This window comes from Pleurodeles waltl, chromosome 4_2 (genome assembly GCF_031143425.1).
Source record: "Pleurodeles waltl isolate 20211129_DDA chromosome 4_2, aPleWal1.hap1.20221129, whole genome shotgun sequence".
NCBI lineage: Eukaryota > Metazoa > Chordata > Amphibia > Caudata > Salamandridae > Pleurodeles > Pleurodeles waltl.
The window spans coordinates 342,015,955-342,036,829 of NC_090443.1; the positions used below are offsets into that span (position 1 = coordinate 342,015,955).

At 45.7% G+C, this 20,875-nt stretch overlaps 1 protein-coding gene across 3 annotated transcripts in view; it reads left to right on the forward strand.

Annotated features, from left to right (window-relative positions):
* The window catches only part of MICALL1 (MICAL like 1), a 242,969-nt gene that overhangs the window by 27,426 nt on the left and 194,668 nt on the right, over positions 1–20,875 (forward strand). For 2 of the 3 annotated variants that reach the window (XM_069231400.1, XM_069231398.1), the window contains 2 exons: positions 8,171–8,268; positions 8,549–8,679. In XM_069231400.1, the coding sequence (XP_069087501.1) occupies positions 8,171–8,268; positions 8,549–8,679 (229 nt within the window). The remainder of the gene's footprint in view (positions 1–8,170; positions 8,269–8,548; positions 8,680–20,875) is intronic. The other variant, XM_069231399.1, reaches the window with a different exon arrangement.

Genomic DNA, 20,875 nt, shown 5'->3' on the forward strand with positions numbered 1-20,875 from the left:
TTTAAAATGAAAATTGTTACATACCTGTAACTGTAGTTTTCCAGTAACAGAATCCTTCATATATTATTCACATGCTTAAAACCCTCCCAGTCATCAAGATGGGAGTCCCCGGTTCCTTAAAGCAATGTCTTAATAGATGCATCCATTGTAGTCCTTAGGCCTTTAGTTTAGTATCATATCGCAGTCATTGTTTTTTTTTAAAAGGACCAAACTTTAGAGTCATCCAATCAGGTGACACCACCCTTTAGAACCCTCCTGATAGAAGCTGCCTTCCCTCAGGCTTTCTAGCTCTAGGGTGTGTTTATATGGTATATCATTGAAGGAAATAAGTTTGAGCTTCTCTGGGGTGGTGGATTGGTTGCATGTCAAACAACGAAAACATAGGAAAGATGCAGAGGCTATAGAGAAAATTGTGCATAACATAGAATATGGGGCTAGTGGGAAGATGGAAATGGCTCACCTTTATTGAAAGAGATGCCTGAGCACCGCCTGTCCCACTGCTGCATCTCTCAGGACTACCATATCCAAACAGTAGTGTTGAGTGAAGGTGTCTGAATTTTCCATGTTGCTGCACGGCATAGGTCAGGCAATGATACTTCTGCGAACAATGCCATGGACATGGAGATGGCTCTCGTGAAATATGTTCGTACTCCAGAGTTCATAGGCCGTCCCGCCTTTTGATGACAATAAACAATAGTACTGGAAATCCATCTGGATATGCTTAGTTTTGCTACAGGACAACCCTTCCTTTGTGCACTGTAGGCTACAAAGAGCTGATTAACTTTCCTGAAGGTTTAAGTCCAATATAAGTAGTACTTGATGCATCTTGTGAGATCTAACGAGTGGATGGTTAGCTCAGCTGCAGTCTGAGGGTTTGGAAAGAATGATTTAAGGATTACAGGTTAATTGAGATGAAAGTCCAAGGGGACTTTAGGAATGAATTTTGGATTAGTATGCAAAATGACCCAGTCTTCTGTGAATTGAAGGAATGGTTGTTGGATGGTAGAAGCCTAAATCTCGCTACGTGCAGACATGAGCACGAGGAGTAGAGCCACTTTCCAGGAAAGATAGTTCAAGTTCGCTCTATGGATGGGCTCATACTGATGTTTCATCAATTGTCTTAATACGATGTTGAGCTGCCATGTCGGAGAAGGGGCTATGACTTGAGGAAAAGCTCAGAACAATCCCTTGAGAAATTGCTTAATGAGCCTGACAGACCACAAAGATGGTTTATCTGATGATCTTCTGAAACGGGAAATAGCAGCATGGAATCATGGGCTAATCCCGATTGGGCTAGAAGCAGTGGGTAGGGCAAGATCTCTTCTGGAGGCGAGGAGTTGGGATGCACTTTAGCAGTTGCACACCGCAGACAAAACCTCTTCCACTTAGGCGGTATGTTTTGTTAGTACTATCTGCCTGCGTCTTGGCAAGTATGTCTCCGCAGTCTTTTGGAAAATTCAGATGACCAAATTCTTGGAATTCAGGAGCCAGGCTGACTGACTGAGGGAGCCGGGATCCCGATGCTGAACTTGTCCCTGGCTTCTCGTCAGTAACAATGTGATCGGCTTGAGCCTGATGATACGATGCACTGACAATAGGAGAAGCTCTGTGTACCAGTGCTGACACGGCTATGCAGGGGCTATTAGTATGATCTGACAGGGCTCGGCTTTCATCTTGTGGAGCGCCCTTGGAAGGAGAGGAATCGGAGGAAAGGAGTAAGCAGATATGCTGAACAATGCAATCGAAAAGGCATCCCCCACAATCCATGATGGGGATGCCAGCTTGCGGAGAACTGGCATTTGGCATTCTGTGGGGTCGCAAAGAGATCCAGACTCTGCTTGCCCCACTGGAGAAAGATGGAGACTAGTTTTCTCTGCCAACTGGCCCTCATCCTCCTTAGGATGTCTGATATGGTGTTCTGGTGTCCTGGCACGTGTTCCGCCTTCAGATTTACTGCATGGCGGATACACCAGCTCCAGATTAGCTTAGCCTCCTGAGACAGTAGGCGAGATCAAGTTCCTCCCTCTTCATTTATGTACTACATTGTCTGTTCTGACAAGCACCATAGAATGTTTGATCCTGGGAAGGAAAGCTTGCAGTGCCTGTAACTTGAGAAGATTTATGTGAAGGCCCCAATGTGAAGGAGCCCACTTGCCTGTGACCTGAAGGTCCTGGATGTAAACTCCCCATCTGTCTATAGATTAATCCATTGTTGTGACTAGTGGGGAGGCTTGAGGTAAGAATGGAACACCCAGAGATATTTGCAGGGTTTGTCCACTAGTCAAGAGACTTGACTGTAAACAGAGTTACTTGAATTATATCCTCGAAGGATACTGTCCCTTGTTTCCAATGGATATCCAGTGCTTCCTGAAGAGTACGCATATATATATATATATATATATATATATATATATATATATATATATATATATATATAGGCGACAATAGGGTGTTAGATGTATACAAGATGACATCATGCTTAGGAGAGATTTGTAAAGGGGAACCAAAAGTGACTTTATTTTTTGCAGTTGTCCTGCTAGGGTTGTTAATTTTTGCTGTCCCTCGAGTGTGGGGTAGGCCATACTGAGGCTTGTATCCAGTATGGCTCCCAAGAAGAATATTCTCCATGATGGTTGGAGCACCAATTTGTCCAGGTTGAGAGTGAGCCTTATTTCGATGAAGAGGTGTAAAGTAGCTGTGGTGGACACCTTTGTGGAGTGTTTGGTGGGAGCCTTCACCAACCAGTCGTCAAGATAGGGAAAGACTTGATGCTTCTGTTGCCTGACACAAGCTCCGACTGGTGCTAGGCATTTGATGAAGATGCGGGGAGCAGACTTTAGACCAAACGGTACGACTCGGAATTTAAAGTGATTTCCGGCTTCCGTAAACTGTAGGTATTTTCTGTGCCTCGGGTGGATGGATATGTGAAATAGGCATCTTGGAGGGCTAAGGAAGACATGTAATTCCCTTTGTTGAGGAGCTGCAAAATATCCTAGAGTGTGACCATGCAAAACAGTTGTTTCTTGAGATATTTGTGTTAAGTTGAGAATTGGTCTCCATTGTCGTGACTTCTTTCAGATTAGGAAAAACAGGAATAAAAGCCTTTTCCCTTTTGGAAGAAGGGAACTCTCGCTATTGCCCCTTTTTGTAACATGGCCTTTATTTCTAATTTGAACTAGCGTACATGTTTTTGTATCCCTAGTTGAGGTGGTGTTAGGGGGTATTAGTACAAATTCTACAAGGTGTCCAAATTGAACTATGTCTAGGACCCATTGGTCTTGTAGTTATCTGCCTCCATCGATGGAGGTGGTCTGTAATTCTCCCTGGTATCCTGCATTGGGGAGGAATTGTGCTAGCTGGCTCCCGGTTGCAGTCATTGTCTGTGGGAGGCCTTGCGGACTTTCGTCTTGGAGGAGGTCGAATGTACACCGCCGCGGGTGGTTGGCTCTGATGATACTAAGACCGGATCTGGTGGGTACTGGAGAAGCATGCTGGATAGCGACACTGGTGATATCCTCCACAAAAGAAGGGTTGGCCTCTTCCTCTAGCACCGCAAAAAGGCACTTTCCTGTACTGTAATGTGCCTAGCGATCGAGCAGTGTCTGTGTCCCATTTGATAGTTTGGAAAGCCTCATCCACATGCTTACCAAACAAAGCCTCTCCATCATATGGCAAGTCCAGTATCTTTGTTTGAACTTCTGGTCTGATGTTGATTGCCTTAAGCCATCCCTGACGGCATAGTACTGCTGCTCCTGCCAGCTATCTAAATCCAGTAGAAGCGATGTCTAAGGCGCAGTCAATAATTTCAGAGGAAGAACAATGACCTTCCAACAACACCTTCTTTGCTTCCCCTCTGATGTTTTCAGGAAGCTCATCCAAATATTGGTATATATCTGACCATAACTGTCTGTCATATCTGAGGTGGAGCAGTAAGGAATTTGTAGCTCTAATGGTCAGGTAGGACATCGCAGAAAAGTGCTTGCATTTGTTATCAAGACGTCTGCTGTCTTTATCAGGTGGTGCTGTCAGAGGTGTGGAGGAGTTTCTTGATCTGCATTGTGCTGCCTGTGAGATAACCGATTCAGGTTTAGGGTGACCTATTATGCAGACAGGAGGTAGGGCTTTGTATTTCTTGCCCAGTTTCAGCAATACTGCAGGTACTGTAGCTGGATTACACATGATCCTTAAGCCCTGGCTCCATACACAGTCTGTAATGGGAATAGCCCTGACTGGTTTCCTATAGGGCTCTTTGAAATCATAAAGAAACAGTCTTGTAGTGTTGCAGGCATGAGCAATTCCAATCATGTGACTGCTCTCTCTAATAGGCTGTGTAAACCTCCTTTGTCTTCTGGAGGTGATTCTGTAGATGGTGTATGGGATGCTGGCGTGGGGAAGATGTAGTCATTCCATTCATCTTGATGCGTCTGAATTTCGATCTCTTCTTTCTCCTCCTCAAAAGATGTTGGGTCCTTTAGAGGCGCACCACCAGTGGAGAGCAGTGTAAGATTGGTGTTTTAAGCAAACGCTGTGGCTAAGGAGGAAGAATTTGAGAGGGAATAGCGTCTGCAATGGCTGGAGCCTGCTGCAAAGGAGTAGCTACTGGAGGGAACCATGCTCTACAATCTGCAAACATTGATTCTAGATCAGATATAAGGGCTGACGGAACTCATACCATGTCTTGTTGATACTGCTGAGGTTGATGACATTCTGGCAAGTAATGTTGCTGATCATAATACTCTTCTTCCTCAGAGTGGTCTTGATTTTTGACTTGCAACTCAGATGGACTCCTTGCCGGTCCATAAATGTCATTGACATCTGATTCGTCATCCAGCAGGTGTGTTGACACCTTGCTTGGTGATGTTACAGATGGTGTCAGTTTTGTATGTTTCAAAGATTTTAGTCTTATTTGAATTGCCAATGATGTCGTTGTCGAGAATAGAGGGAGGGTGGAAGGTCTTTGCCTCCTTGTCTGTTTGAATTGTCGACAATTTAGTGGAAACCATCATGGTTAAATCAATTATAGGCAAGTTGCCCTGTCGTCAGCAGAGAAGGCGTTGACGAGTGCCCTGGCACCTGGAGCACCGTCCACGTGAGCAACGACGAGGGCACCAACTGGAGCGTCGTTGAGAGCATCGACGGGATGATTGTTGTCGGCGTTGGCGAGAGTGTCATTGACCAGAGCGTCGATGGGATGATTGTTGCCGGCGAGGGCGTTCACGATAATGTAATGGTTATCGATGGCAACAAAGGCTGTGTCGTCGACAGTGACTTAGTCAATGTGCAGGATGCCACTGTTGACACTGATGGTGGCGACAGTAGAAGTCATAGTAGAGACTGAAGACGCCGTCGTTGATGTCCTCATCGACGGATATACTGTTGACGATGCGGCAGTTGACTGTGCGGAAACTACTTTTTTTTTTTCTTTTTTTCTTCAAGGTATGTTTTACCTTAGTTGGAGGCTGTGAAGTCGATTTCTGTGTGGATTTTGAGGGGAAATCGGACTTCTTTGGATCTTTAGGTGGCAGTTTGGCACATTTATGAGGCAATTTTGAGGGGCTGTGATGTTTTACAGATCCCTCTGCAGATTTTTTGGATGCCTTCTTAGGAGGTACTGAAGAGGTAGGGGTGACTGAAACCTCTGTAGCACGCTTCACTGGTGTTCTAAAAGGTGCAGTGGATGAGGTTTCACTTTCTTCCTCAAAGACAGGGTTGTCTCTGGATTTGAGCTTTTGCAGCCAAAGAAGTCTTCCCTCCCGGTCTTTTAAAGTTTTTGTAGAAAACGTGCAGCATGCCTTGCAGTCTCTGTTCTGGGAAGAGACAGTATATACAGTCCTTGGGAGGATCATCTATGTGCAGCCTCTTCTTCATCCATGTGCCACAATGTTTAAACAGACCCTTTTTTGGTGTCTTTGATATATTGTTTGTTGGGGTGAAGCACCAAGTTGGAGAAAATGGCTTTTTATGAAGCCGAAGAATGAAAATGAAGAAACAGTGCTTCTGAAGCAGCTGTGACTACAGGGAGTGCAGAATTATTAGGCAAGTTGTATTTTTGAGGATTAATTTTATTATTGAACAACAACCATGTTCTCAATGAACCCAAAAAACTCATTAATATCAAAGCTGAATATTTTTGGAAGTAGTTTTTAGTTTGTTTTTAGTTTTAGCTATGTTAGGGGGATATCTGTGTGTGCAGGTGACTATTACTGTGCATAATTATTAGGCAACTTAACAAAAAAAAATATATACCCATTTCAATTATTTATTATTACCAGTGAAACCAATATAACATCTCAACATTCACAAATATACATTTCTGACATTCAAAAACAAAACAAAAACAAATCAGTGACCAATATAGCCACCTTTCTTTGCAAGGACACTCAAAAGCCTGCCATCCATGGATTCTGTCAGTGTTTTGATCTGTTCACCATCAACATTGCGTGCAGCAGCAACCACAGCCTCCCAGACACTGTTCAGAGAGGTGTACTGTTTTCCCTCCTTGTAAATCTCACATTTGATGATGGACCACAGGTTCTCAATGGGGTTCAGATCAGGTGAACAAGGAGGCCATGTCATTAGATTTCCTTCTTTTATACCCTTTCTTGCCAGCCACGCTGTGGAGTACTTGGACGCGTGTGATGGAGCATTGTCCTGCATGAAAACCATGTTTTTCTTGAAGGATGCAGACTTCTTCCTGTACCACTGCTTGAAGAAGGTGTCTTCCAGGAACTGGCAGTAGGACTGGGAGTTGAGCTTGACTCCATCCTCAACCCGAAAAGGCCCCACAAGCTCATCTTTGATGATACCAGCCCAAACCAGTACTCCACCTCCACCTTGCTGGCGTCTGAGTCGGACTGGAGCTCTCTGCCCTTTACCAATTCAGCCATGGGCCCATCCATCTGGCCCATTAAGACTCACTCTCATTTCATCAGTCCATAAAACCTTAGAAAAATCAGTCTTGAGATATTTCTTGGCCCAGTCTTGACGTTTCAGCTTGTGTGTCTTGTTCAGTGTTGGTCGTCTTTCAGCCTTTCTTACCTTGGCCATGTCTCTGAGTATTGCACACCTTGTGCTTTTGGGCACTCCAGTGATGTTGCAGCTCTGAAATATGGCCAAACTGGTGGCAAGTGGCATCGTGGCAGCTGCACGCTTGACTTTTCTCAGTTCATGGGCAGTTATTTTGCGCCTTGGTTTTTCCACACGCTTCTTGCGACCCTGTTGACTATTTTGAATGAAACGCTTGATTGTTCGATGATCACGCTTCAGAAGCTTTGCAATTTTAAGAGTGCTGCATCCCTCTGCAAGATATCTCACTATTTTTGACGTTTCTGAGCCTGTCAAGTCCTTCTTTTGACCCATTTTGCCAAAGGAAAGGAAGTTGCCTAATAATTATGCACACCTGATATAGGGTGTTGATGTCATTAGACCACACCCCTTCTCATTACAGAGATGCACATCACCTAATATGCTTAATTGGTAGTAGGCTTTCGAGCCTATACAGCTTGGAGTAAGACAACATGCATAAAGAGGATGATGTGGTCAAAATACTCATTTGCCTAATAATTCTGCACTCCCTGTAGAAGAGAACTGAGCAGAGCTCAGAGGAGACTCCTTATCACAACGTGCGGTGGAGAATCTGAGGGAAGGCAGCTTCTATCAGGCGGGTTCTTAAGGGTGGTGTCACCTGATTGGTTGACTCTAAAATGTGATCCTTTAAAAAAAATAAAAAAAATGACTGTGATATGATGCTAAACTAAAGGCCTAAGGCCTAGAATGGATGTGTCTATTAAGACATTGCTTTTTGAGGGTCCTGGGGACTCTCATCTCGACGAAGGGGAAGGATTCAAGGTTGTGAATCTATGAAAGTTCCAATACTGGAGTAACAACCAGTTCAAAATGGATTGATTCATCAATTTAATGTTTTTCCTGAAGTCCACATGAAGACTGAGTTTCACATGTCCACTTTTTCCAAATCTCCAGTTTGGGTGGCCTCTAAAAAATGGAATCCTATCAGATTATCGGTTATATAGAATGAATGGCTAAATATAGGCCCCTAAAAAAATCTTCAGCCATGATATGGGATTTTCAGAGAGAATGGTAATTCTGTAGAGCTTTATATATTCCTTTCTTGACCACATTTTCTCTGGTTTGATTTCTTATACCTCTGCAGCAGTTTTACTTCAACCGCAAGCTGTTAAGCGTTCGGCTGCTGCATCCTCGTCTGAGCCAGCTTTAAAGAAGACAATTGAGAAAGCTTCTACTCCTCTGGTGAGTAACCTTTTGCTTGCTTGGGGTCTCATTGAATATCAAAGGGTGCACAGTATTTTACACAGGCTGTTTACAGGTGTAGGGGTAATATTCAACGATGGGAGACTTGGAATGCTTTCATATTATACAAAGTGAAAGTGATAGCAGAGTGATCCCTTTTGAGCTGCTATGGATTTTAAGACCAGACTGGCACATTCTAGTGCTGAGGTAGTGACCTTAGCAGATGGCCTGAGTTTGCCACATCGATTCACGTGTTCTCGTATTTTTTCTGTGGTTTTAGAGAGAAGATGAGGAGTTGGAGCCAGCCAACCGCACATCGCTGAGCAGCACATGTGCCTCTTGTCACCGGCATGTGCATCTTGTGCAGCGCTTTCTCATGGAGGGTCGTCTGTACCACCGGCAATGCTTCAGGTGAGTGGGTGGGTTCAATGAATAGCAATGCTCCATGTAGGATAGGTTGTTCATATTACAGGGCAGTGTTTTAGGTAGGTAGGAGAGGTATACAACCAGGTATGGTTTAGGTAAGGTGGCATGTTGGTGAGTGACAGCACAGCATTGCTTAAACTAAGGGGGTAGTTATTCCAGTGGCCATTGCTCAGTTATGGGAGGGATTGCGACCTTGAAAAGTCTGACAGTTTTCTATTAGCGCATAAGGCTGTTGGATAACAAGCCTGTTTGGTTAGCTTTTTGTCCACTGTAGACACCCTACTTAATTTAGTACACTTTTGCACACTCCTCCTCATGTAGATCAATGGACCACTGGCCAGGTTAAAGAAGCAAGGCTGGCTTATACAGTGTGGCAATAGCATGTAGGAGAGTGGTACATTGTCTTTTAAGTCAAATCCTGCCTTTGCCGCTAGAAAGAAGAGTTTGTGACAAGTAGCTAATATTTTGTTTCTTGTTTTTAATATACTTTTAGTGCAAGGACTTCATGTGGGTCTGAGCGCTGTACAAAACTGAAGAAAATACAGTATTATTTACTATAACTAATAAAACACTATTCAATGACCAAGAAATTGGAGAAATGTTTAAGGCAGTTTTATCCAGACACGTATATGATAAAAATGTTTTTTAAAGGATGTCTAATGTTTATTGGTCAGCTGAATCTCAGTGAGGTAGCAAGCTGCTGTGGTGTGGAGTTCAAAATTGAGAAGATTGAGCAGGCATTTTTATTTTGTTTCTTGAAATTGGGTGAAGTGCGATAGGATGTGGCTTAACTGCACAAATCTGGTATAAATGGGGATTACTTTCTTATACACCAGAGAGACACCTGACTCAAATGGATTGCTTTGGGTCACGGATATGTAAGAGCATTGGCATCCTTGGCCTGGTTCGAATTTACCCATGCTAGAAGCCGGATCTGTTTAGGAGAGTGCTAAATGTGATCATGCTCCTAGGCTGGCACTTCTCTTGGGCAGCAATGCAAACAACTTGACAATGCCAATAAGCTGTACTTAGTTTGTGCTAGAGGTTGCCGGTTTGTCAATTACTTTTCATCATCAGACCGACCCAGAGCAAGAGAGAGAAATGTATAAAAGGGTGAAAGAAAGAGAAAGATACGAAATCAGTGACAAAAACGTGCAACCGTTTAAGAGGTAGGTAATGTATAGTTGTAAACGAAAGGCATGAGAAGGAATTATGACTAGGCAATGTTGGTGTTGTGCAACCCTTGCATACAGTATTCCAGGCTGCGGGCTCCCTAACAATTAAGCACTGCCAGTCAGACCGCATTATCCTGAGCTAGAATTGAAATCACGAATCTTCAGAAAGAGTGCATATTCAGATTTTCTGCAACACAAAAGTTGGTTAGAGCACAAATAAAAGGAACTTAGGTTTGTACGTCAGCATAGGAAACATTAAATGTATTAACAGCTCTGAGACAATAAAATGGTCTGTAGCGGGGGAGAAAAGGAAATTCTGGTTGATAGATCATCTTAAAGATTCCTCATCTTATTCTCTCCTCAGATCCCTACTAATAGATCTCTAACATCACCAGATGATGCCTCTAGATTTGATGTCATATGAGTTTACTAGGTGCCAGCCGGCAGGTCAGTTCCTTTTTTTGTGCCTCATCGACTGAGTCTGGGGCTCTTTCTCAGTTTCTCAGTGACAAAATTCCTCAGCATTTCAAAAGCAGCTAGGTCAGATGTCTCCGCCAAAGCTTTCTTGTTTCAAATTGTGTCCCAAATGCCATTCTGTGATGTCCATTTCAAATCCACATGACAACTTTATATAGTGCCCTGGTTTAGAGCATGACGCCGTGGGCTGTGATTTTTGTGCCGTCGTGCACTCCGTGTACAAAAAAGTGATGATTAGAGTGTTTACATTAATCTCAGTGTAAGGAAATGCCTCCTTGGCATGGTTACCCCCTGACTTTTTGCCTTTGCTGATGCTAAGTTTTGATTTGAAAGTGTGCTGAGGCCTGCTAACCAGGCCCCAGCACCAGTGTTCTTTCCCTAACCTGTACTTTTGTTTTCACAATTGGCACACCCTGGCATCCAGGTAAGTCCCTTGTAACTGGTACCCCTGGTACCAAGGGCCCTGATGCCAGGGAAGGTCTTAAAGGGTTGCAGCATGTCCTATGCCACCCTGGGGACCCCTCACTCAGCACAGACACACTGCTTGCCAGCTTGTGTGTGCTGGTGAGGACAAAACGAGTAAGTCGACATGGCACTCCCCTCAGGGTGCCATGCCAACCTCACACTGCCTATGCAGAATAGATAAGTCACCCCTCTAGCAGGCCTTACAGCCCTAAGGCAGGGTGCACTATACCATAGGTGAGGGCACAAGTGCATGAGCACTGTGCCCCTACAGTGTCTAAGCAAAACCTTAGACATTGTAAGTGCAGGGTAGCCATAAGAGTATATGGTCTGGGAGTCTGTCAAACACGAACTCCACAGCACCATAATGGCTACACTGAAAACTGTGAAGTTTGGTATCAAACTTCTCAGCACAATAAATGCACACTGATGCCAGTGTACATTTTATTGTAACATACTTCCCAGAGGGCACCTTAGAGATGCCCCCTGAAACCTTAACCAACTACCCGTGTAGGCTGACTGGTTTTAGCAGCCTGCCACACTCGAGACATGTTGCTGGCTACATGGGGAGAGTGCCTTTGTCACTCTGTGCCTAGTAACAAAGCCTGTACTGGGTGGAGATGCTTATCACCTCCCCCTTGCAGGAACTGTAACACCTGGCGGTGAGCCTCAAACGCTCACCCCCTTTGTTACAGCACCCCAGGGCATTCCAGCTAGTGGAGTTGCCCGCCCCCTCCGGCCACGGCCCCACTTTTGGCGGCAAGGCCGGAGGAGATAATGAGAAAAACAAGGAGGAGTCACTGGCCAGTCAGGACAGCCCCTAAGGCAACCTGAGCTGAGGTGACTCTGACTTTTAGAAATCCTCCATCTTGCAGATGGAGGATTCCCCCAATAGGGATAGGAATGTGACCCCCTCCCCTTGGGAGGAGGCACAAAGAGGGTGTACCCACCCTCAGGGCTAGTAGCCATTGGCTACTAGCCCCCCCAGACCTAAACACACCCCTAAATTTAGTATTTAGGGGCTCCCCAGAACCTAGGAACTCAGATTCCTGCAACCTAAGAAGAAGAGGACTGCTAAGCTGAAAAACCCTGCAGAGAAGACGGAGACACCAACTGCTTTGGCCCCAGCTCTACCGGCCTGTCTCCCCACTTCTAAAGACACTGCTCCAGCGACGCTTTCCCCAGGGACCAGCAACCTCTGAATCCTCAGAGGACTGCCCTGCTCTAGAAGGACCAAGAACTCCCGAGGACAGCGGCTCTGTTCAACCAAGACTGCAACTTTGTTACAAAGGAGCAACTTTAAAACAACTTGCGTTTCCCGCCGGAAGCGTGAGACTTGCTACTCTGCACCCGACGCCCCCGGCTCGACTTGTGGAGAACAATCACTTCAGGGAGGACTCCCCGGCGACTGCAAGACCGTGAGTAGCCAGAGTTGCCCCCCTGAGCCCCCACAGCGACGCCTGCAGAGGGAATCCCGAGGCTCCCCCTGACCGTGACTGCCTGTTCCTCAGATCCCGACGCCTGGTAAAGACTCTGCACCCGCAGCCCCCAGGACCTGAAGGATCCGAACTCCAGTGCAGGAGTGACCCCCAGGAGGCCCTCTCCCTTGCCCAGGTGGTGGCTACCCCGAGGAGCCCCCCCCTTGCCTGCCTGCATCACTGAAGAGACCCCTTGGTCTCCCATTGATTCCTATTACAGACCCGACGCTTGTTTGCACACTGCACCCGGCCGCCCCGCTGAGGGTGTACTTTCTGTGTGGACTTGTGTCCCCCCCGGTGCCCTACAAAACCCCCCTGGTCTGCCCTCTGAAGACTCGGGTACTTACCTGCTGGCAGACTGGAACCGGGGCACCCCCTTCTCCATTGAAGCCTATGCGTTTTGGGCACCACTTTGACCTCTGCACCTGACCGTCCCTGAGCTGCTGGTGTGGTAACTTTGGGGTTGCTCTGAACCCCCAACTGTGGGCTACCTTGGACCCAAACTTGAACCCCGTAGGTGGTTTACTTACCTGCAAAAACTAACAAACTCTTACTCCCCCTAGGAACTGTTGAAAATTGCACTAAGTATCTAGTTTTAAAATAGCTATATGTGATTTATATGAAAACTGTGTATGCTATTTTGATTATTCAAAGTTCCTAAAGTACCTACCTGCAATACCTTTCATTTGAAGTATTACATGTAAAATTTGAACCTGTGGTTCTTAAAATAAACTAAGAAAATTTATTTTTCTATACAAAAACCTATTGGCCTGGAATTGTCTCTGAGTGTGTGTTCCTCATTTATTGCCTGTGTGTGTACAACAAATGCTTAACACTACTCCTTTGATAAGCCTACTGCTCGACCACACTACCACAAAATAGAGCATTAGTATTATCTCTTTTTGCCACTATCTTACCTCTAAGGGGAACCCTTGGACTCTGTGCATACTATTCCTTACTTTGAAATAGTGCATACAGAGCCAACTTCCTACACTCAGCCACTGGTAATTACTTGGGGCACATCCCAGCCCTTCATTATTTTGCACACCATGCCACCTCAGTTTGGACCCAGCCATATGCAAATCAGTCTTGACCCTTGAACCTTTCACCCCATAAGGATTCATCAGCCACGTATAGCTTGGTTCCAGTGGAAATTAAGGCATCACACTGAAGTATATAAAAAGTGATGGATGGAATGCTTGAAATGATCTCAGCCACTGGTAATTAGTCAGGGCCACATCAGTTTTTTATTATTTTGCACACCCTACCACCCTAGTTGCACCCAGCTGTATACAAATCATACTCAACTCTGCTCCAATGAGAGCAATTCATGCACTTGAAGGCCATCAGGTAACGAGATACCAATCTGTTTCTAGCTAAGGCCCACAGGGAGATGTTCAAGCAACATCCTTCACCCACAGATAAGTCACGTGTAAGGCAATGATCATCCAAAATCTCTTCCCAAAAAAAGGTTTTTGGAAGGAGAAGTCCTATGATTCCCCAGGGAAATTGTTTCATTCCAGGGATTATTTAAATCTGCTGACATTGACACAGTTGACATCGGAATTTCTGAGTTAATTGGCCAGTCTCTTGCAGATTGAGGCCTTCCAGTTTAATCTGCTAGAACTGTTCAGGATGGCACCTCCACCCTCATGGCCACCCCTAGGAGGGACTACATTCCTGCAGACTTGGCAGCTCACAACGCTATGCCTCCGTGGAGTCCACTGTTGAAAATAAACTTGCAGCATGCAAGGTTGCTTTACCTCATTAAGTTTGAGCATCTCTGCGCTAACAAAGGCATTGCCAACTATGACGCCACTTGTGAAGATGATATACACGTGCCAAGGGAAAAAGTTGAGGTGAACATTAATGATATTCCTTTGACAGGGCACCTCTATAGGACTTATAGATATGCCCGGATGGAGAACATTTTCAGCTCCAGTTCCCTCATAATGGCTAATGAAGAATATGGCCATTCAGATGATGATAGCTTAGAGGCTAATAATTCCTTTACCCTTCTATAATCGTGATGCTGGTTTGTGTCTGCGCGTAAACGTAAAACAAGTGACCTAGACACTTCTCAATAAGGGGCCATCTCTATCCTCTGGCCCTGCTTCAACAGAAGTTTTGTCATTTACATTCATAGTGTGTAAAGCATCTGAAGGCTTGGAATTGACCTTGTACTCTGCAGAGGCAAATTGTATCATTTTGATTGAAATCTTGCAGGCCTCATCAATGACAAAGCACTTGCTTTCATTTAGTGTGGCACTCTTGGGTGCTGTCATGGCTGCATAGGAGAAAACGTTTTCTGGCCCAGCAGTTCAGACAGAGAGCCAGGCGCCATAAGCCTGCTTTCCTATGAAATCACTCACTTCCCCCCCCAAACCACAAGCACTGCTTTTTGTCATCTCGCCTATCACGAAAGTCTGGTAGTTTACACTTCCTCCACAAAGCAGAACCTGAATGTCTTTCCCCGGCGCCTCTTGTTAGAGTGTGGAAGAAACTTGACTGTTTAGTTGAAAGTCTTTGGTTCTGGCAGACTGGCAGTTTGCACTGTGAATGCCCCCTGCATCCAGGGTCACTGTTCTTGCTGTGTGGAAATAGGTGAAACTTATATTGATAACTTGTCAAACCGCATGAAGAAGCCATTTTTGGACTTCGCCATTGAAGGTTTGGATGCGTCTAACTAGATTTTAAAGTGCAACCTGGTTTCTGCATACACCTTTGCTCAATCCATTGGTGCAGCTGTCATCCTGCGCTGGTATACTTGGATGTGTTCCACAGGCTTCTCTGGAAATGTCCAAGCAACAGTCATGGACTTGTCCTGGTAATGGTGAGTGGCAAGTCGTGGAGAAAGGCAACAGTGGTGCGGTGGCTTGTTCACTGGGCCTAGACTCCACAGTACGAAAGCTCTAACATATAATATTGAAGGACTTGTGGCTACCTTAGGGCAGTACATTCCCAACAGAAACCAACTTCTCAGCCTTTTCAGACCCCCAAAAGCTATAAAGCTACTTTCAGGGATAGCACGGTTTTAGGGTCTGAAACCAACAGCAACCCCTCTTAACTACCTCTCTCCAAATCATCTTCCATGTGGTGTGGGATGTGTTCTCCCATATTATCACAATGAGGGGACTGATCCCTTGGCCATCTAGCTAATCTGTAAGGCCTACACTCTACCCTTTCTTTCTGCCAAGGGCTAGATAATTTGTAAGTCTACTGAGTGCCTTTCGAGATTGCCTGAGGCTACAGCAACCTTTCTCAGTAGTCACTGGGCCACTCTGCACAGAATAATATAGTTGGCAGGTGACGGATGTCTTTAGAGGCTCACAGCTAGGAGGATAAGCCCTCAAGGGAAAAGCCTGCTTTGAAAGTCTGTGTAGATCTTGATTCATGATGTAGTTTGTGTTGATTATCAACAAGGCACCAAAATCTCCTTGATGTCAGCAGCAAGAAAAGATCCAAGCAGGGTCATAGGTTCAGAGTCAGATAATCTAGAAGGAAGTTGATCCAAATTGCAAAGAGGAAAATAACAAAACAAGCAAAAGCTACAAAAGACAACAGAAAAGGTAAAATATGCAAGGAAAGGTCTAAATCTGAGAAAATCAGAGACAAAAAGGAAAAACAAGAGGGCATTGAGTGCAGTGTAAAATCACGGAACAAAATGCACTGCAACAAATTTTCGTTTTCTAAGTGCTGCCTTTTCTGTGCCAAAAAAGTAACTGACCTTAGAGGAAGGAACTCTGGAACATCTTGGACTTGGAAGTTCAGGTACTTCTTAATGGTGAGACTATCTTGGTGGGACACTATATGGTCATTGTAGGAAAGCACCTTTTTTGACATAGATGGATATCCCCCCACTTTTTGCCTGGTTTATGGTGTGGCTTTGACCATTAATGCACTGGGTCCCTGCTAACCAGGTCTCTTTCCCCAAAACTGGACAGTTGTTTTGCACAATTGGCAAACTCTTTAGCTACCATTGTAAGTCCCTAGTAAAAGGTACCCCTGGTACCTAAGGCCTGGGGTACTAATGAAGGTCCCTCAGGCCTGCAGCACCAGTTGTAACACCCCCAGGGACCCCTCACCAAACCATCACAGTGCTGCCCTTGCAGACTGCGTGTGTTAGTACAGGCTAAATTGAAAATGCTACCTGTCACACACCCCTGTGTAGCAGGTCCCCCATCACTGCATGTGCCAGGTGTAATTCACCCCTAAGGCAGGATGCATAAAGGCACATGTGAGGACATATATGCATGAGCAGATATGTCCCTCTTATGTCTGTTGATTCCGAGACATAGTAAGTAAACAAGAAAGCCATGTTAAATACATGTGCTGTACACTGGTCATTACAAGTTCCCAAGCTACATGATGGCTTCTCTGAATCCTGGTATCAAACATCCCAGACTAATAAACCCTCACTGACCCCAGTGATAGATTTATTAATAAATGCACACAAAGGGCACCTTAGAGGTGCCCCTTAAAACCTACCAGCTACTAGTGTGCTGACTGACTGATCCTGACAGTTCAGCCATCACAGACTTGTTTCTGCCCCCAACCCCTCCCCCACCAAAAGATGCGAGCCAGTGCTCTCAAGGGCCTGGGACAAAAGCCTTCACTGAGCAGAGGTGTTAACACCTCATCCAGGCAGGATGGACATTCCAGGGGGGAAAGCTTCAAAGTCCTTGCTGCCTTGGTAATGCAACCCATGTCTCTCCAAATGGTGGAGATGAATCCACCCCCCCCCCGTTCAGACCCCACTTATGGCGGCACCATAGTCTGGAAAATTAGCCAGATTAGGAGGTGTACCCACTTCATGCCAGTCCAACCCCCTAAGTTGGACGAGCAGAAGTGGACACTACTTTTTAAATTCCTCTATCTTCTTTGAAGGAATTAAGCCACTAGAGTTAGGGTTGCGCCAATTTCCCAGCATAAGTGGTCATAAAAAAGGGCGTAGCCATCCTAAAGGTGGGCAGTCCATTGGCTACCAACTGGCACGCCCTGTAACGCTCCTAAATTGAGTATTTAGGTATCACCCCAGAACCCTATAACTCGGATCCTGACTACCTTTGAAACAAAGAACAAAGAAGAGCCACACCTGCAGAAGAGGAAAAGAAACAGTAGCTGACCTGAAACCAGCCCCTCCCGTCTGCCTGCTGACCTTGACGGACTCTGCCTAAAAGATGGCTCATCCTGCAGCTGAGCCTCCAAGAAACCAAGACGGACTGCCTGCCTTATATAAAGACTCAGGCTCCCGTGAGCAGCAGAACTGCTGCGCAACAGTTTCAAGAAAGGACTCTGCAGCCCCTGGAACAGCAAGGACCCGACACCCGAGGTGACCCCTGCACCAAATAACCACGACCCGAGGTGAAGCCAACCAACCGTGCCACCCCAGTTCCCCACCTGTCTAGAGTCCGAGTCCACTCAGGTTTCACCCCTATTGCACTCCCTCAAGTTACCTGCAGCCTCTGCACGCAGGCCCCCCTCTCCTGGAGCCTTGGGGTGAGAAGAAACCAGACACCCCCAGCAACCACTGCACCTGTTGCTTCTGACCCCATGTGAAGTGGGTCACGGGTGCTAACGACAATCCCCTAGCTCCCCTGAGCTTGAGTCCACCTTGGGTCCACCCCTTCCATACTCTCTGATGATGCCTGCAGCCTCAAAAAGCAGAACCCCCTAACTGTGAGTGCTCCCGGACAAGAAAACCCAATGCCTAAAGACACTCCTGCATCTGTCGCCCCTGGGCACTGGAGAAGAGAACCAAAGGTGCACCTACGTCCCCAAGCATCCCAGGTCTACTACATAACTGCTTGTTTTCCCTGACTGGCTTCCTAGCCAGAGCCTGCAGCCTATTTGTCACAAGGTTTACGAAGTTCTTGGGTTTGAAACATATATAAAATTAATTTATATTTTTCTAAACTGGTCTCAGATTTATTCTTTGAGTGTCTGTCTTATTTATTGCCACTGTGAGTACAACAAATGCTTAGCACTATCCTCTGATAAGCCTAACTGCTCACCCACACTACCACAAAAATAGAGCATTAGTCCTATCTACTTTTGCCTCTGTAAACCAATTGGGGATTCACTGGACTCTGCACGGTGGACTTCTTTTTAGTGCACTATATAAAGAGCCAGCTTCCTAAAGTCATGGTCTGCCTTACACGGGAAACTCGTGGCATCTGTCATCCCATGAATGAGAAGACCAAGTTTGACTTTCCACACACCATGACCCCTCGGTGTAGTGGTGCCAGAACAACTCTGACAAACATAAGGCTCCCCCACTGTGAAAATGGCTCTGCAAACTGCGATACGCTGGATAGGATTGTATCCATCACTACTAATCCTTTGAAAACTGTCTTGTTTAACTACCTGTACCTCAGTTTTCAGTATGTAGTGCTTGAATCATACCAAGTAACTCATGAGGCATCTTCCAGGAGATGCCTTTCTCCCATAACAGTCCCCTTTCAACTGTGTCTAAAGTCGCATGGAAATCTATAAAGCAGCAGCAAAGCCTCTGATTTATTGCCAGAGATTTCCTAATAAAAGCCTACAGGGCAATACAGTGATCCTTAGTGGAGTGCCATCATGGAAACCCATAGTGCTCAATAATAATGAGCATGGATGTTTTGGCCCATTCTTTTTAACTGTATTAGTAAGATTTTTGCAAAGATCTTCTCAGGCCTGTCCAGGAGACTAATCAGTCTATAATGTGAGGGTAGTTTACCATTCCCTTTTTAGGTCAAGCCTAAATGGCACGTGCGCCCTCTTGAGACATGTAGTATCTACTCTGTGGGCTTACAGGCTGCCTCCTGCTTTTTTATTTATTTGTTAATGTGCCCCTTAAAAATTCTTCCTTCCAAGTGGTTAATGTTTGTTTTTTGTCCCGCCCTTTTGTTTTTCGTTCATGCCTTTAGAGCAGCCCCCCAGTACTTGTCGCCTTATATTTGTCCCGTTTCAGTGTCTGCCTCAGGGCCTTTTTTTTTTGTTTGTTTTTTATTGGGAAACTGCATTTGCGAGGAGGGTTAGTGTTTTGACTAGCTCTCACTTGTCTCTTTCTTCCCATACCAGTCCGTGCCAGCTTCTTCTCTTACCCTACCTTGCTCATTGATGTTGTTGAATAGCTAGTTTTCAGCTTTCCGTATTGCTGCTTTTTCTCACTGCTTTCAAACCCCCCAGCTTTATCCATACTCTGCATAGGCTTCCTGGGACTTTATTCAAGGCTCTTCCGTCTGTCTCACTCAGTCCGCAGCTTGTCGGCTGCATGACTGCAGCGGGCATCCCGGTGCCAAACCCGGAGCCTGACACCCAGTACATCTTATTGGCATACCACATCTGGGCCATGCCATCTTGTTTAGTTAGTAATCGAGCATCCACGGTGCTACATTAATCACAGTCTGTAGGACTTTGCAAGTAGCCCAGCTCCTCGCCCATGTTGCTTTAGTACCTATCCCCCCCACCAAACCCCATGTTGCTTTCATATCCATTCCCCCACCCTTCCCTGTGTTGCCTCTGCGCTCACCGGCCAACCCTCCTCCTTGTTGTTTTTAATTTTTTTTAATTCTCCGAACAGAGTCTAGACTCTCGGCCGCCGCATAAACAGTCCTACTCTGGTCCGAACATGCTTTGCACAAACCTCATGGGACTTTGCTCCAGGTTCGTCCATCTGCAGTCACCGCTTTCAAAACCCCCAGCTTTATCCATGCTCTGCACAGACAGGCCTCCTAGGATTTTACTCCAGGCTCTCCCGTCTGCCTCACCCAGTCTGCAGCTCATCAGCTGCAGCAGCCATCCGGTGTCTAACTTGGAGCCTGACATCCAGAACAACTTATTGACATTCCACAGCTGGGCTATGCCATCTTATTTAGTCAGTAATCGAGCATCCATGGCGCTACATTTAATTGCAGTGCTTAGGACTTTGTAAGCAGCCCTGCTCCTCGCCTGTGTTGTTTTTGTATCCATCTCCCCCACCCAATCTCATGTTGCTTTCACATTCACCCGCCCACCCCCCCCAACACTCTTCTCTGTGTTACCTCTGCACTCACCTCCCAACCCTGACCCCTTGTTTTTATTATATAACCAGAGTCCAGGCTCTCGCCCACAGCGGAAACAGTCCTACTCCAGTCCGAACATGCTCTGCGCAGACCTTGGGGACTTTGCTTCAGGCTCTCCCATCTGCCTCACCCAGTCCACAGCTTGTTGCAATGCTCATGCCCATCCACGTATCACTTTTCGGTGCAGTACAGTTGTGCAAAAACAAATTGTTAAAGCTAATAGGTCCTTAAGGCGAGACCTTTTGGCTATGCCAATGCTTGTTTCAGAATGGGTTTCACTAAAGAGCCTTTTCTGGCAGGTGCCCGCAGTATGACGCTGTCAGTCCTCTCTCACTGGAGGACCACAAATGGAACTGCAGTGAAAGTGATGATAGTGATTTTCCCTGGAATAGTTTCAATTCTCAAACCCAGTAGAAAGCAGGGCCCCTAGATCAGTAAAGAGAGAGATCAAGGGTAATCTACCAGAGGTATAACAACATCTCTCTCTTATATAATGTCATACACAAGAAACAAGAAAAACCATAAGTTTTATAATAATCTC